The sequence below is a fragment of the Salvelinus fontinalis genome, chromosome 13 (assembly GCF_029448725.1).
Source record: "Salvelinus fontinalis isolate EN_2023a chromosome 13, ASM2944872v1, whole genome shotgun sequence".
NCBI classification, from domain to species: Eukaryota; Metazoa; Chordata; class Actinopteri; order Salmoniformes; family Salmonidae; genus Salvelinus; species Salvelinus fontinalis.
This window is the reverse complement of record NC_074677.1, coordinates 19,235,146-19,252,638: the sequence shown is the minus strand read 5'-3', so window position 1 is coordinate 19,252,638 and position 17,493 is coordinate 19,235,146. Positions and strand designations below refer to the sequence as shown.

The following is a 17,493-nucleotide window of genomic DNA, read 5'->3' as shown; positions in this document are numbered from 1 at the left end:
TGTTGTGGTGGTCCAGAGAGCAGAGGGTAGTTGATGGGTTGGCTCAGTCAGCAGGTTGGCCAGGAGTGACTGGACTGAACACTCCTCAGTGTGTTGTTGCTGTGTTGAGAGGGAAGGAGAAAGGGCTTCAAATTCATTGGCTGACACACCCAGGTGTCTTTTCACTCCAGCTGCCAATAGAATGCAGGTTATTGGCTAGAGTGTAGGAAAATAACCTATAGTACTGTGGAGGGATCACTGGGAGACAGAGAGAAAGCTGCACACTGGGCTTTAAAAGGAGAAAAGAGAAGAAAAAAAAGTTTCACTATGTCAGTGGGCCTTTGCTAACAGGCCACGTAGCATATGTAGCCTAGCTACTTCAACCAAGAAGAAATACCATATGTTGTGTGGATTTCTTATCATTGGCAGAACCAGTCCTTTTAGGAATTGCTGAATTGTAAAAATGTACAACCCTCCCACTGCTCCATGCAGTGATGTTGTTGTGTGATAGCATGTGTTGTTTAACTCCCTGTGTTGTTGCCACTGTGCTTTCAGATGGAGCTTCTGGATAAGTTCCCTGTGGAAGGAGGGCAGAAAGACCCCAAGCGGAGAATCATCCCTTTTCTACCAGGTAAGAGTGTAGCCCTTTCCATGACTAAAAGAGACACATTTGACCTCATGGGTGGAATGTTCTTAAAAACATATATAATTTCATAATTAATGAAAAAAAGTATGTTTTAATTATCCGGTGTTTCTATGTCAAACAGTTTTGTTATAGTTCAGTCTTCTGTGATGTATATAAAATGTAATATTGGGATGCAAACTCAACATTCTATACATTTCAACTCTATATCCGACATGGTACAAGTGCCTTCTTTTTGTTAAGCCCATAACCATGAGTCTGAGGTGTATACTTTTGTTTCAAAGTAGATTTGTTTAAGACTACCACGAATCAGTCTGTGTGACCCTGATTTGGCTCACTACAGGAAACGGTTCAACAACACACCGCTACTGACTGACAGTCCCAACTCACGTGGTGCTGTCAAAGCAGCAGCATTAACAGAGAACGAAGAACATAAGAGCTGCTACGTTGCACCCTGGGAAATCCACACCTCTCATGAGCTCACGATTTCCCTTACCGAGCACCGTTTTGTTTTTCCGTTTATAAACTCAATGGCAATTTTGTAAATTGCTACTCGTTTTAGTTCCTCCCTCCAATACTGTCCATCAAACACACTAAGCAGGAGGGGCCCAGATTGAATTAAGACTGGACACACGTATGAGCAGCTCTTGAAACAAGGCCATTTAGTGTCTCATGAGAGTAATCCATGTGAGGCTTATGGGGAAGCCTGGAGGTCTAGAACTGTAGAACTGATAGAGACCGAGAGAGAGACAGAGAGGCAATGAGAGGAGGAGACCAACCAGGGAGACCAGACCACATTACTCCCACAGTCTTTTCTTCTTCTCCCTAGATTCATATATTGTTGTAAATGCTTCAGACATGTATGCTCATTGCTCATACATCTGTGAGGAAAGATTCATTCTGAGCACTCAAATCCCAAATAAAATAAAATTGTATTTATCACTTGCTTCATAAACAACAGGTGTAGACTAACAGTGAAATGCTTACTTACTGGCCCTTCCCAACAAAGCAAAGAGAAGGAAAAACAGAAATAAAAATAATAACACATCAATTGCTTGGCTTTATCCACAGGGTAACAGTACCAAGTCGTTGTGCAGGGGTATGAGGTAATTGAGGTAGATATGTATATATAGGTAGGGATAACTAGGCAACAGGATAGATAATAAACGGTAACAGCAGCGTATGTGATGATTCAAAAGGGTCAATGCAGATAGTCTGGTTAACTATTTAACTAGCTATTTAGCAGTCTTATGGCTTGGGGGTAGAAGTTCAGAACCACGTTGAGGTCTTTCTGTATTCTAAACTCCCACTAGTTCCATTCCCACAGAGTAGATGTCAACATCCAGGCCTGCTGTTTTAACTAACGTTTGTCTCCCCTTCTTGAATGAAATGAAATTGAAGTGAACAGCTCAACATTTTTTCAGGTGGTTCCCATTTGAACTCCTACGTCTTTCCCTCCCCCCCTCCTCCATCGTCCACCCCCTCGTCTTTCAGAGCAGGACCAGAAAGATATTCTGTTAGCTGTCTTGTAGTCACAGACTGACTTCTTCAGCTCTTTACAAACTGTGGTACGGCCTGATTTGCACAGCAGATTTCTGTCTGCACTCACAACCACATGGTCAGGGCAAGCAGTCTCAGCCCAACGGGCCAATCTGGTCGACTCCGACCAAACCAACAAGACACGGAAGTGGTTTTCCTGTCAGGGCTTGGTTAGTACTTCAAGGCCTCTCGTTTTGTTTAGGATCAGCAAAGTGGTTTCTGTTTGCATCTGCAAAATGTCCGCTCTGTGTTTTCCTGCCTCACCGTGGTTATGATTCTGGATATGAGTCGCCAGTCGACTTCTTCAACGTTGTGAATGAGAACAGTTGATCAACTGTTGACAGAGGACTTCATGGTGAATGTTTTTATATCCAGGCTGTCTGGTTGGCTGACAACCTCAATGACTTTCACAGCAGGAGCTTCTGTATGTCAGCCTCCACACACAGCTTCATTTATTCATATTAGGAGCAAACCTGCTCTTTTGACTTCAAACATGCCAGCTACACACATGGTTCCATGGAACTGAATAATTCAATGGAAGTAAATAAATTGGATCCTTCTATTGTCCCTGTTAAGCAGCTCATATTTATGTCCACTTGTGTAGCAATATCATATTTTACAACCGTTAGGATTGTACAGAGAAATACAAACATTGTATTTTTTATTTTATTTTACCTTTATTTAACTAGGCAAGTCCGTTAAGAACAAATTCTTATTTTCAATGACAACCCACTGTTCCTAGGCTAACTGCCATGTTCAGTGGCAGAACGACAGATTTTTTACCTTGTCACCTTGGGGATTCGATCTTGCATCCTTTTGGTTACTAACCCAACGCTCCAACCACTATTGTTGTACTTGAGTGCGGTGTGCCGGTAAACATACCAGGCCTTTCTACAGCAGCGTATGAAGTGACTGTATTCAAGAGTCAGCATCTGGGACCTCTGTAATTACTAAACACACCTGCCATCTATCTAGCCTTTCCTTGGAAATATCTCTTCCCAGCACTCTGCCTCAAACTCAATTCATGAGCCAACTCTGTAAACATTAGTGGTGGAGAATGATTGCAGATGTTTAATGATAGAAACACACACTTTTTTTTCCTTGTTTGTGAGATCAAGTTGAATGACTTTAAACTGGGCCATACTTGGTTAGGGAAATATCTTATTGGATGGATCTAGTCTCCCAAAAGGACAGATTTGTTGAATATTTTGTTTAATATTTTTTTTTATTTTTATCTCAGCTCTTAACGATTGCATCCAGAACAAATGAGACATCAACTAAATAACGATTTTAAACTATTTATATAATCATCTGCTCATTCAATAGAGACACTACTGTTTCACATGAAAGTTTCCTGTGGCTTTCCTGACCTGGGGTGTCTTGTGTTGAGTAGAGAGCCTGAGAGAAGAGGCTCCTCCCTGTTCCCGCTCTCTCTTTCCAGACTTACAGTCTCTCTCTGGGCAACAAAAGCTGTTTGATACCCAGCTGGCCACTCTGGTCACAGAGTTGCAAGGAAGTCTGCCTGGCCCAGGTTTGAATCTGTACTGTAACAGCAGCAGACATTTTATTTTTCCCTAAACAGGCCTTTCGTCGACTGAGCATGTGGCACATCCAAAATGGGTGGGAAGTGTTGAGTCAGTTGAGCTTGGAAATGGATCCCCTGTGTAATAGTTATTTCACTTTGTATGTCTTAGATGTGACTGTGTTAGCAGTCTTAACAAATATCATAAGACCCTTGATGAGGAGATAGTCATTTCTAAGATCTCTCTTTTTGACCTGATATTTTATTGGCCTGACTTAATACCTCAGTCCCATGGCTCTGTAATGTAAAGCTCTCAGTAAATTTACAAGCGGGTCCTCCATGGTTAAAAGGAGAGAGAGGTACCAGTCTGCTCCCAACTTCCTGAATACCAGAAAACTTAATAGGTTTTCTGAGACCTATTTGTATCCATTTCTTGTTATTGTTCCAGTGACCCAAATCCAGACTCCCGGCGGTGGCCATTTGTGTGGCCGTGCGATAAGAACGCAATATAGATGCCATCCACTATATGATAAAGAAGGCCAACAATTCACAGTGCACTTAATGACTTTCATTGTGCTGTCAGAGTTGGGTTATTGATGAGGCCACTGTATTGGCCTAAGATAGTAGCTGTGCAATATAATGGACTGGACTGGAGTCTCTACACAAGCCCACTCTATGAAGACAAGTCATTGTCCTTCACAACTGTAACATACATACTGAATCAGAATCATAAAACACGGGACGAGATGTTGAAACTGTCCATTGTGCCAATAGATGGTATGCACTCACATGAGATTTGCCGTGATGTTGACAAAGTGGCATGGGAGGTTTATTTCTTAGACTGGGTTAAGATGTCAATTTTGGGACACATCCTCAGTAGTGTGCCTTCGAATCAGTGGGTGTTTCGGCCTTTAATCACTAAACACCCTCATCAAAGGTGGCCAGCTAAAGGGTGATCAAGCCTTAGCTTGTGTCCCATGCCCAATTAAGATTTCCCACGGGACTATGCAAGGCAGGGGTGTTCTCTTCCCTGAGCCAGCCCCACAGCTGACCGCATACCTCATATGCCCTCCTCAAGTTGGAGGGATCTGAATTGGGTTCTCAGGTGGGGGTGGGGGGTCATGAAGTTATAGCCCAGCAAGGGTCCTTCCGTTTGATCCAGATCCACTGGCTGCCTCTTTCAGCTGCTTGAGAAACTGCTCTGACGGTCTGCCGCAGAGCCTGTCCATGGATTCCAAGTTCTTTCAGCAACCTGATGGTGGAAGAAGCCACGAATCCTCTGCATCCCACTTCAACTGGCCAGACTTTTGCATTCCAGCCACGCTGAGTTGCGTCTGCTGCCAACTCTGTGTAACGCAGTTTCTTACGCTCGTAGGCCTCTTCAACAGAGTTTTCCCATGGGACTGTGAGCTCTATGATGTACACAGCCTTTCGTGAAGGGGACCAGAGTACCATGTCTGGCCTAAGGTTGGTAGAAACAATCTCAGGTGGAAAAATGAGTTGCTGGCCAATATCGACAAGCATCTTCCAGTCCCGGGCCATGCCTAGGTGTCCAGTTTCTGGCTTTGTAGGAGGATACTTGGACCTTTTCTGTCCCTCCCGGATGAATGTTGTTGTTTTGACGGGATTGCTTGTTTTTGGAGGTAAAGAATTGGTTGCACTCCTCTTGGTCTCAAGTGCTGCAGCCAGGCTCTTGTGGACCTGATTGTGCCTCCAGGTGTAGCGGCCTTGTGAGAGGCTGGTCTTGCAACCTGTCATTATATGCCTGAGAGTCGCTGGAGCTGGGCAGAGGGGGCAGGTCGGATCCTCGCCATACCATTGATGTAGGTTTTTTGGTGATGGAAGCACATCATAAACAGCTCTAATGATGAAGCTGATGTTGCTTGCCTCCATTTGCCAAAGCTCACTCCAGTTGATCTTTCTCCTCTCCAGGCCTTCCCACCGCGTCCATTGCCCTTGTTTAGCAAGAGAGACAGCCTTTGCACTTCTTCTAGTCTCCTCCTGTCTGCGCACCTCCTCGACCACCAGCTTCCTGCGTTCAGATGTTGTTGCCTTATGGAACGTTGGTTTGCTTGCTGCCAGGCCAAAGCCTCCTCTTCCATGCTGGATATTCCCCACAATGTCTTGGTGTCTCAGGGCTGATGTTGCTTGCTGCACAGCCTTGGATGATGTCCATTTCCGTCCAGTTTGTAGGGGAGGTGCAGCCTTGCTAATGGTCTGGTCTTTGGAGTCCTTCAATGTCATCTGAAGTCTTACTTTAGAGCACTTGTACTCCTCCGTTAGACTTGTAAGAGGTAGTTCAAGGACCCCTTTGCCATAGAGGCCGATGTTACTCAGGCATCGTGGGACACCCAGCCATTTCTTCACGTATGAGGTAATGGTTCGCTCCATCTTCTCCACTGTTGTTATTGGGACCTCATAGACGGTGAGTGGCCACATTACCCGGGGGAGAAGCCCAAACTGTAGGCACCAAAGCTTGAGCTTCCCAGGCAGTAGGGTCTTGTTGATGTTCTCAAGACCGTCGGCGATGTCCTGTCTTACTTGCTGCACTTGATCTTTATCCCGGAGGCTTTCGTTGTACCATCTACCCAGGCTCTTGACGGGTTGCTCAGACACCGTTGGTATTGGGTCATCTCCAATGCAGAACCTCACATCTTTAAGCTGTCCCTTGACTATGGAGATGCTTCGAGATTTGCTTGGCTTGATTTTCATCCGGGCCCACTTGATGTTATCCTGCAGTTTTGCAAGTAGCCGCCTGGTGCATGCTGCAGTGGTGGTCAGTGTAGTCATGTCATCCATGTATGCTCGGATAGGTGGGAGACGGAGCCCTTCCTTAGTTCTCTCACCGCCGACCACCCATCTCGATGCCCTGATGATGACTTCCATGGCCATAGTGAAGGCCAGAGGTGAAATTGTACAGCCTGCCATTATGCCCACTTCCAAGCGCTGCCATGTTGTTGTGAAGTCAGGTGTTGTGAAACACAATTGCAGGTCTTGGAAATAGGCCTTTACCAGTGTAGTGATGGGTTCTGGTACGTGGAAAAAGTTGAAGGATTCCCAGAGGAGTTCATGGGGAACTGAGCCAAAGGCATTGGCCAGGTCGAGGAAGATGACATAAAGGTCTCTCTTGTCCTTCTTAGCTGTTTGGATCTGGTGCCAAATCATACTAGTATGTTCCAGGCAACCAGAGAAACCAGGAATGCCTGCTTTCTGTACAGATGTATCAATGTACTTGTTCCTTTCCAGGTAAGTGGACAGCCTCTGTGCTATTATACTGAAAAAGAGCTTCCCTTCGACGTTGAGAAGGGAGATTGGTCGGAATTGACTGATGTCTGTCGCATCCTTCTCTTTCGGGATTAGCACACCACCAGCCCTTCGCCATGCCTTTGGTATTATTTCCTTCTGCCACACTATCCTCGTGAGCCTCCAAAGAAAGCGTAGAACATCCGGGGCGTTCTTGTAGAGCTTATATGGTACTCCATTAGGCCCAGGAGCCGAGGCCGCTCTTGCTCGTCGGACAACGTTCTCTACTTCCTTCCATTTTGGAGGGTCAGTGTCCAGATTGAATTCTGGTGGTTGAATAGGTGGGATGTCATGTGGGATGATTATCTGCTCATGCCTTTTCGTGTCCTGGTGGACCTTTTCCAGATGTTCTTCCAGTTCTGGCTTTGGAGTTTTTAGGATTCCGCACTTTTCCTTTGCGAAGAGGTCTTTGACAAACTTAAAGGGTTTTTTATAGAACCGTGTTCTTGAGTGTTCCTTCTTCCTACGAAGTTTCCTTAAGTTTTCCGCTCTTCGCAAGGTTGCCAGCCGACATTTGATGTCTGCTTGGAGTAGCATGAGACCTTCTCTCTCTGCATCAGAGGCCTTCTTCCACTGCTTTCTCAGCTGCCTTCTCTCTCTGACAAGTATCTCGATCTCTTGCTGCCTCCTAGATTTGGCTGGCGCGGGTGGTGTCTTGCCACTTCTCCTTTCGTTTACTCCAAAGCGCTCTTCTCCGTAGTGGTAGATAATGTCTCCCATCCTTTCAAGCTTTTTCTCTGCTGTTCCTACCTGTTGTTCCAAGATTTGTCAGGTCGTTGTTGATTGTTTCCCACTCTCTCTTTTCAACAGCTTTGGGCCACTTCACACTCGGTCTGTACCCTTTGACCTTTTCCTCTTTTAGAGGTCTCTGTGGTTGGGTGAGTTCATCCACTGGCATTTCTGTGCTTGTGTTATCCTCCTCCGTTACAGGGGTACTGATGCTCTGCGAACTTTGGTTTGCGTCCCGTCGCTGTGCTTCATTCGACTGATTTGACTGGCTGCTTCGTAAGAAGTACTGGTCAATGCGAGGTCCCTGTCTCTGCTCTCCCAAGCACCTTTTCCTCCCTTGATGGATCCTTAACCCCCTTGCCGATGTTACTCTCTCCCAACCACAGCTGCACACCTGAAGTGTGTGTAAGCCTACTGTTACCATTCCAAATGTACCATGAGATCATTTGTTGGGAGTAAAGTGAATCAGTTTTTAGTCTAGACTAGTGTGTTTCTTTAGAAGCACAGTATCAGTTGGACCTTGAAAGGTTTTTAATAACATTCCTGAATGGTTAAATGTCCATGTAGCCTACATGTTATACTGCATGGGAAGGTATCCAATGTAGGCTTTTTAGAAAAAGTCAGTACAGTATATTCAGAAAAAAACGAGTAGTGCAGTTATGGAGTATTTATCACGTTGTATGCCTACTTGTATAATTGCCACAACTACTGTGAATCGACACCATTGAAAAGGAAAACAAGTAATGAATACTCATACAGTTTGAGCCTTTATTAAAGATAGTGTGAGGTCATGGTTGAGGACTGGGAGAAGAGGGGAGGCTAGAGGGCTGGGTATCTTTGGAAAACCAGTCTTTAGGATCTACAGTTTTTCTTCTTCCTTCCAGGGAAGATCCTGTTCAGGAGAAGCCATATCAGGGATGTGGCCATGAAGCGCCTGAGGCCTATCAACGAGTACTGCGGGGTGAGTACTGGCTCAGCTGGTGGGGAAATTCAGGGGTATTTAAGCTTTCACACTCACCCGTCATGGAAGAAACAACAATAGGGCCCAGGCCTGAATCCCTAACAGCAAGCTAAAACTTAGGAACAGAAAGAAACCTGGAGGGGAACCAAATCCTTGAGTATTAGGAACATATCTCTGTGGTAGATAGAGGTCCAGATTAGAGCTAGGAATGCATCCTTGAGCCTGCTTCCCAGAGCCTTCCCTCACGTGGTTCACTTCACAGATCAAATCTGAACATTTTAGTCATTTAGCGTACGCTCTTATCCAGAGCGACTTACAGGAGCAATTAGGGTTAAGTGCCTTGCTCAAGGGCACATCAACATATTTTTCACCTTGCCGGCTCAGGGATTTGAACCAGCAACACTCTAACCAATAGGCTGCCTTTCTGCCACCCAAAACAATTGAACAAGGACTCCTGTTGTTTAGAAATCTAAGTATGTGCTCTGTGATAGACACAGCAGTGAGGGTATTCAGATAGCATGGCTGTCAGAATGAGACTGTTTTGAAATCCATGCACCCACCAGCTATGATTCCTAGAGGCCAGAGTCACATCTAGTTCCACTGACCTGTCATATCCATTCTCTGCTTTGCTTTAGTTGATGTGTCTCTCTATACAAAGACCCAATACACTTGGAATGTTGGAAACATGCATATTCTCGATGTTTATCTTTGCCCAATGGGAAATATAAGATAACAAACTCAGTCATCCTCGAAAATATATTTTCTTCAGGAATTAGACATTGAGGAAACTGAAGGCAGTCTGGAACATGGCTGACTGAGACAAAACAAAGCAGAGTCTGTGTTTTGCTCTTTGTGGGAAGGGAAAGAAGAATCCACCTCTGTGGCGGGCGATAGTGGTGCTGTGTTATCTCTGTGGAAACCTATCTGTCCACTATGCAGGGCAGAGGTTATGAGCAGTGCTGAGCTTGCCCCAGTCAGCAACATCACCAGGCCTTGTGTTTAATTTTAAAGGGCTGCCCTATAAACTGCCTTTTTTGCCTGGTAACTGTTTTGCAAGGTGGTCATGCTCTTAAAAACAACATATTCCCTGGCATGTTGCAAGAGAGCCTTTGTTTATGAAGCCAGGTCACTGTTGAGTGAGATGGGGTACACATGTCTTGGGAGGGGGAGCCCTAGGGGTCAGGATACCTCAGTGGGTCCTATTGGGATGTACAGGACGGCAGGCAGGCTCAGGGTTAGGGTAGGCAGAGGTCAATAATCCAGAGGTGGGGCAAAGGTACAGAACGGCAGGCTCAGAGTCAGGACAGGCAAGGGTCAAAACCAGGAGGGCAAGAAAAGAGAGACTGGGTAAAAGCAGGAGCTGAGACAAAAACACTGGTTGATTTGACAAACAAGACGAACTGACACAGACAGACAGAGAACACAGGTATAAATACACAGGGGATAATGGGGAAGATGGGCGACACCTGGAGGGGGGTGGAGACAAGCACAAGGACAGGTGAAGCCGATCAGGGTGTAGTTTAGTTTCAGACTTCTATGCCTGGTTATTATACTAAACTAAATCTGAAACTAAAGTGAAAGCTAATCATGAAAAAACTATTTAGGTAATGAAAATAAAATAATTAACAAACCCGTTTGAAAAATGTAAACTATACTAAAGCTATTATCTTTGACTCCAAAACAAAATGTAATTAAAAAAAACATCATGAATTATGCAAATTCTAATGGGAGTTTAAGCTTTTGTGGGGTTTTTAAGCTACTGAAGCTGGTGGGTAATTCTTTTTTTTAATGGAGGTCATTGAGAGAGTATCGAATTTGGTCAATATAAAATGTAATTGATAATTTGCTATGTGAGGCTTATTTTATTGAATTGAAGTTTTGTAATGTTTAGGCTGTTACGAATGTACTGATACAAGTAGGCACACGTGGCGTTCTGGCAACTTTGAGAAAAACATTGCGCCTGTTGTTCATAAGCGTATCTGCCCGTTCATTGGCTAGAATGTCTATCTAACCTATGACCTGACCTGACCCATCACCTTATGTATTACTGCCCCCCAATCTCAAGAAGTTACATCCCAAAAAACTCTAAAACCCAAGTGACTCTTAGTCTCTAAGCATTCTTTCTGTCCCTCACACTAAAATCAAAACTGAAACCAAATAATCAAAAAAACAAATAGAAATATTTGTATACGACTAAAACTAAATCAAATCTAGCAAATCTGGTCTGAAAATGAACTGAAACTAAATGGAATTTCAAATACAAATCTAAAAACGAATAGAAATGAAAACAAATATAAAAACACAACACTATCTATTAAATAGAACTTCTGGTCTGCAGTCAAGTTTTCCGTTGTTGTGGGTTCCATAGAGAACTAAAATAGATATACAGTAGCTTGCGAAAGTATTCATCCCCCTTGGCATTTTTCCTATTTTGTTGCCTTACAACCTGGAATTAAAATAGATTTTCTTGGGGTTTGTATCATTTGATTTACAAAACATGCATACCACTTTGAGGATGCAAAATATTTTTTATTGTGAGACAAACAAGAAAAAATACCGAAAAACTGAAAACTTGAGCATGCATAACTATTCATCCCCCCAAAGTCAATACTTTCTAGAGCCACCTTTTGCAGCAATTACAGCTGCCAATGACTGGAACGAACTACAAAAATCTCTGAAACTGGAAACACCTATCTCCCTCACTAGCTTTAAGCACCAGCTGTCAGAGCAGCTCATAGATTACTGCACCTGTACATAACCCATCTACAATTTAGCCCAAACAACTACCTCTTTACCTACTGTATTTATTTATTAATTTATTTTGCTCCTTTGCACCCCATTATTTATGTCTCTACTTTGCACTTTCTTCCAATGCAAACCAACCATTCCAGTGTTTTTTATTTTATTTTATTTTTTTATTTTACTTGCTGTGTTGTACTCACTTCGCCTCCATGGCCTTTTTATATTTTTATTTATTTATACATATATCTGTTTGCCTTCACCTCCCTTATCTCACCTCACTTGCTCACATTGTATATAGACTTTTATTTTTTTCACTGTATTATTGACTATATGTTTGTTTTTACTCCATGTGTAACTATGTGTTGTTGTATGTGTCGAACTGCTTTGCTTTATCTTGGCCAGGTCGCAATTGTAAATGAGAACGTGTTCTCAATTTGCCTACCTGGTTAAATAAAGGTTAAATAAAATAAATAAAAAATAAAATAGCAGTGTGCTTAGGGTCAATGGCCTGCTGGAAAGTAAACCTTTGTCCCAGTCTCAAATCTCTGGAAGACTGTAACAGGTTTCCCTCAAGAATTTCCCTGTATTTAGCGCCATCCATCATTCTTTCAATTAAGACCAGTTTCCCAGTCCCTAACGATTTAAAAACATCCCCACAGCATGATGCTGCCACCACCATGCTTCACGGTGGGGATTGTGTTCTTGGGGTGATGAGAGGTGTTGGGTTTGCGCCAGACATAGCATTTAACTTGATGGCCAAAAAGCTAAATTTTAGTCTCATCTGACCAGAGTACCTTCTTCTATATGTTTGGTGAGTCTCCCACATGCCTTTTGGTGAACATCAAACGTGTTTGCTTATTTTTTTCTTTAAGCAATGGCTTTTTTTCTGGCCAAAGCCCAGCTCTGTGGAGTGTACAGCTTAAAGTTGTCCAATGGACAAATACTCCAATCTCCGCAGTGGAGTTTTGCAGCTCCTTCAGGGTTATCTTTGGTCTCTTTGTTGCCTCTCTGATTAATGCCCTCCTTGCCTGGTCTGTGAGTTTTGGTGGGCGGCCCTCTCTTGGCAGGTTTGTGGTCCCATATTCTTTCCATTTTTTTAATAACGGATGTAATGGTGCTCTGTGGGATGTTCAAAGTTTAGGATTATTTTATAACCCAACCCTGATCTGTACTTCTCCACGACTTTGTCTCTGACCTGTTTGGAGAGCTCCTTGGTCTTCATGGTGCCGCTTGCTTGGTGGTGCCTCTTGCTTAGTGGTGTTGCTGACTCTGGGGCTTTTCAGAACAGGTGTATATATACTGAGATCATGTGACATATCATGTGACACTTAGATTGCACACAGGTGGACTTTATTTAACTAATTATGTGACTTCTGAAGGTAATTGGTTGCACCAGATCTTATTTAGGGGCTTCATAGCAAAGAGGGTGAATATATAAGCACACCACTTTTCCATTTTTTTTATTTTTTTATTTCACTTCATCAATTTGGACTATTTTGTGTATGTCCATTACATGAAATCCAAATAAAATCTATTTATATTACAGGTTGTAATGCAACAAAATAGGAAAAACGCCAAGAGGGAGGAATACTTTTGCAAGGCACTGTAGATCTATTGACATCCGCAATACAAATGAACACATTGAAGTAAAAAAAAGCAATATATCAAAATATATTTTATTGGCACCTAAAATGTACCTGAAATATGTTTTAGGTGGTGTTTTGAAATGTGTTGTTGTTTTACAAATACTTGAATTACAACTCCTCTCTTCTCTGTCTGAGAGGGCTTAAAGGGAAATGTCCAAAATGTTCAACTTCATATTTATCATCTCCAGCACTAGGAAGTAGAACATTTTAGAAATGTCCCTTTAACAAAGCAATCTGGTAATACTGTAGCTTTGGATAATTCAATGTCTAGCCCTACGACCACCTACATCTTCTCCTTAGGCTCTGTTGACTGTGTTGGTGGCTTGCCATTTATCAGCTGCCCTAACCTGTATGATATACCCTGCTACTCATACTGCTTCTTGTTAGTGAAGTGACAGGTGAATCATCCACTCCCTGGCCTTCAGCCCCCTCCCTGGTTCTTTAAACCCCTGGGTGAGGGGCTTTGAAGGGGGAGTGGGAGTCAGATCAAAGGTCTGTGGTTCTGCCTGGTCACGCTGGCTGGTTTGGAGGGATGGGGGTGGGGGGGCTGGTCCAGGCTGGCTGGTTTGGAGGGATGGGGGTGGGGGGGCTGGTTACGCTGGCTGTTTTGTGGGGGTGGGGGGGCTGGTCAGGCTGACAGAGTGAAACGTAGAAGGTGTTTACTTTATGGTTCCTTTCATGTTTGGCTCGGGGGGTTCACCATTTCAACCTTTCTGTCAAATTCTGAGTGAAGCATAAACCTGACTCGCATGGAATTCCCCATTCTGGAGTTTCTGCTTTTAGAAAAGTAGAGGTTGATGCCTTGAGAATATATAAGTTTCAAGTATCAAGCTTCTATTTTATTAGTCGTATGTACGGGAAGGATGCACATAGTATACATCGTCCAATGAAATACTTACTTGCAGGTTCCTGCTCAACAATGCAACAACAATAAGAAATAATACAAGATAAGAATATGAACATAAAGTAAGTGGCTCAGTGGAGTATAATACATATTTTAGCATAAGTATAATCCTGGAAGCACAATGTATAATCCAATATTTACTCCAATGTTTTGGGGAAAATGGGATTGGGATTGGGGAGCAAGTTAGATTTTATCCTTTCAAGGACACACGTTCCGCTAGCGGCACACCCTGTGGTTCCACCCCCACTGAAAAGGCAGAGCCGCGAAATTCAAAAAAAATATATTTTTTAAATATTTAACTTTCACACATTAAAGTCCAATACAGCTAATGAAAGACACAGATCTTGTGAATCCAGCCAACATGTCCGATTTTTAAAATGTTTTACAGGGAAGACACAATATGTAAAGATGTAAATCTATTAGCTAAAAACACATTAGCATAATCCACCATCTTTTATTTGTCCACCAACACCAGTAGCTATCACCAATTCGACTAAACTAAGATATTTATAGCCCCTAACCAAGAAAAAAACTCATCAGATGACAGTCTGATAACATATTTATGGTAAAGGATAGGTTTTGTTAGAAAAATGTGCATATTTCAGGTAGATGGCATAGTTTACAATTGCACCCACCGTCACAAATGGACTAGAATAATTACAATGAGCAACGTGTTTACCTAACTACTAATCATCAAACATTTCGTAAAAATACACAGCATACACTAATCGAAAGACACAGATCCTGTGAATACAGACAATATTTCAGATTTTCTAAGTGTCTTACAGCGAAAACACAATAAATCGTTATATTAGCATAGCACATGTGCAAACATTACCCCAGCATTGATTCTAGCCAAAGAGAGCGATAACGTAAACATCGCCAAAATATAATATTTTTTTCACTAACCTTCTCAGAATTCTTCAGATGACACCCCTGTAACATCACATTACAACATACATATACAGTTTGTTCGAAAATGTGCATATTTAGCCACCAAAATCATGGTTAGACAATGGGAAAAGTAGCCCAGCTGGTGAGAAAATGTTCGTGCGCCATATTAGACAGTGATCTACTCGTATACATAAATACTCATAAACGTGACTAAAAAATATAGGGTGGACAGCGATTGATAGACAATTTAATTCTTAATACAATCGCGGAATTACATTTTTTAAATTATCCTTACTTTTCAATACAGTTTGCGCCAAGCGAAGCTACGTCAAAAAAGATGGCGTCCTAAGCCACTAACATTTTTCGACAGAAACACGATTTATCATAATAAATTGTTCCTACTTTGAGCTGTTCTTCCATCAGTATCTTGGGCAAAGGATCCTTTCTTGGGTCTAATCGTCTTTTGGTGGAAAGCTGTCCTCTTGCCATGTGGAAATGCCAACTGCGTTCGGCATGAACTGGAAGCGTGCCCAGAGATTCACAGCGTTTTAGAAATAAATGTCCCAAAATCGCACTAAACGGATATAAATTGCTATAAAACGCTTTAAATTAACTACCTTATGATGTTTTTAACTCCTATAACGAGTAGAAACATGACCAGAGTAATATTACTCCCTACACTAATGCTTGGAACAAGTGCGGGTCGGTGGCCGCCGCGCGCATGACACAGCAAGAAAAGAGTTCCTAGCTACAGGTTTTTTTATTTATAGTGCCTGTGATTGCGCAATCGACCCCATTCAAATCGTCATCACGTAAAGGCATCCAGGGGAAGACGTAAGCAGTGTCCGTATACTCATAGGAATAACATTGGCCTTAAAACTGACTCCAGAACAGGGGCCAACATTTCTGAAATCTGACTCCATGTCAGGGAAATTGCTGTAGAATGAGTTCTGTTCCACTTAGAGACAAAATTTAAACTCCTATAGAAACTATAGACTGTTTTCTATCCAATAATAATAATAATATGCATATTGTACGATCAAGAATTTTGTAGGAAGCCGTTTAAAAAATTACACGATTACCATAAATAGTGACAACAGCACCCCCTAGCCTTAAGAAGTTATTTAACTTTTATTTAATCTGGGGAGCCCGTTGAAACCAGGGTCTCATTTTCAATGATATGTAGTCCATCTGAAACCAGTGTTTCAATTGTGCAGTATTTAGCTATCATAATTAGTTTGGTAGCAGCAGTTGTGTGTGTGTGTGTGTGTGTGTGTGTGTGTGTGTGTGTGTGTGTGTGTGTGTGTGTGTGTGTGTGTGTGCGCATCTGTGAGTGAGTGCATATGTGCTAAGGTGCAGAGAATCACAGCAGGTAGTCAGTCCAGTTCAAGTGTTCAGCAGTCTGATGGCTTGTAGATTGAAATTGTCTCTGAGTCTGTTGGTATCAGACCTTATGCTCCGATACCGTCTGCCCGACGGTGAGGGAGTGAACAGCTTGTGGCGGGCGTGTGGGGGGTCCTTGATGGTGCTACAGGCCTTCCTCAAGCACCGGTTCCAGATGTTCTGGATGGACCATATACAGTAGGGTTGTACTCCAGTTGTACGCTATTTCTGCTACTGTACCCTATTACAGCTGTTGTACCCTATTACAGCTGTTGTACACTATTACCGCTGCTGTACCCTATTACTGCAGTTGTTCCCTTAAATCTATCACCGCCCACAACTACCCCAGACTATGTTTGGAAAATTAATAAACTTTTATACTATGGGGGATAGTAGATTAACATAGGCTAGTGCTTTTGCTGTTCGTTAGGCCTACTCATATTGTTGGCTGATGAAAAGTAAATGTGGACAGTTCTTCCAATATCTTCCATATGCGTCTCGTAATTAGATACGAACGTTCGCAGTTGCGTCCCCGATGTGGCTGTCTTCACTTGTAGCTTGTGAGAAAAACCTGATCACGTGACGGAGAGCCATGTGAGTGAGAGGTGCTTCGGCACGCAGCCGGGAGAAGGAAATTATAATTATTATATTCAGCCCAAGGGCACAACGGCCACTGGCCGCAAAAGGCATGGATTTTTTTAGGGGGCATTATGGCCACACAAAAGGAAAGCTGGGAAATTCTAAGCATTATCAAGTTGCTTGTCAAATTGTGAATGAGAGACTGATGAAGTGTGTGCAGCCTGCTTAAAAAACCAAAGCAGAGCTCATGCCTTTCATGCGACTTTTTTCAAATCATCATAAATCTCATCATGCAGCCTTAGACTGTATTAAAAATCTAAACAAATAGCCCAACATTTGTATCACAACTAAAGTTACATAAACAACTCTAAATTAAGCACATAGGAGTACCTGTTTCTTTGTTAAACGTTCAACACAGAATAGCCGTATGTGCGCACTCCCTCATAGTTTGGAGAAAATATCCTTTATATTTTATTCAGATTTGTTCAATTGTACTCTTCATACTATAAAATAATGCCATGGAATTCTAGGCAAATCTTGTCTGCTAAATTAACTAGTGTAGCCCATGGCAGATCAGGGCCTAACATACTGTTCTGGTTCCGGACCGTGGACCGTCGCAGGAGGTTCCGGACCGTGGACCGTCGCAGGAGGTTCCGGACCGTGGACCGT

General features: G+C 42.8%; 1 protein-coding gene across 6 annotated transcripts in view; it reads left to right on the top strand.

Moving 5' to 3' along the window:
- sh3pxd2b (SH3 and PX domains 2B) overlaps positions 1–17,493 on the top strand; it is a 62,113-nt gene that overhangs the window by 14,497 nt on the left and 30,123 nt on the right. For all 6 annotated transcript variants that reach the window (XM_055941989.1, XM_055941985.1, XM_055941988.1 and 3 more), the window contains exons 3-4: positions 535–610; positions 8,600–8,676. In XM_055941989.1, the coding sequence (XP_055797964.1) occupies positions 535–610; positions 8,600–8,676 (153 nt within the window). The remainder of the gene's footprint in view (positions 1–534; positions 611–8,599; positions 8,677–17,493) is intronic.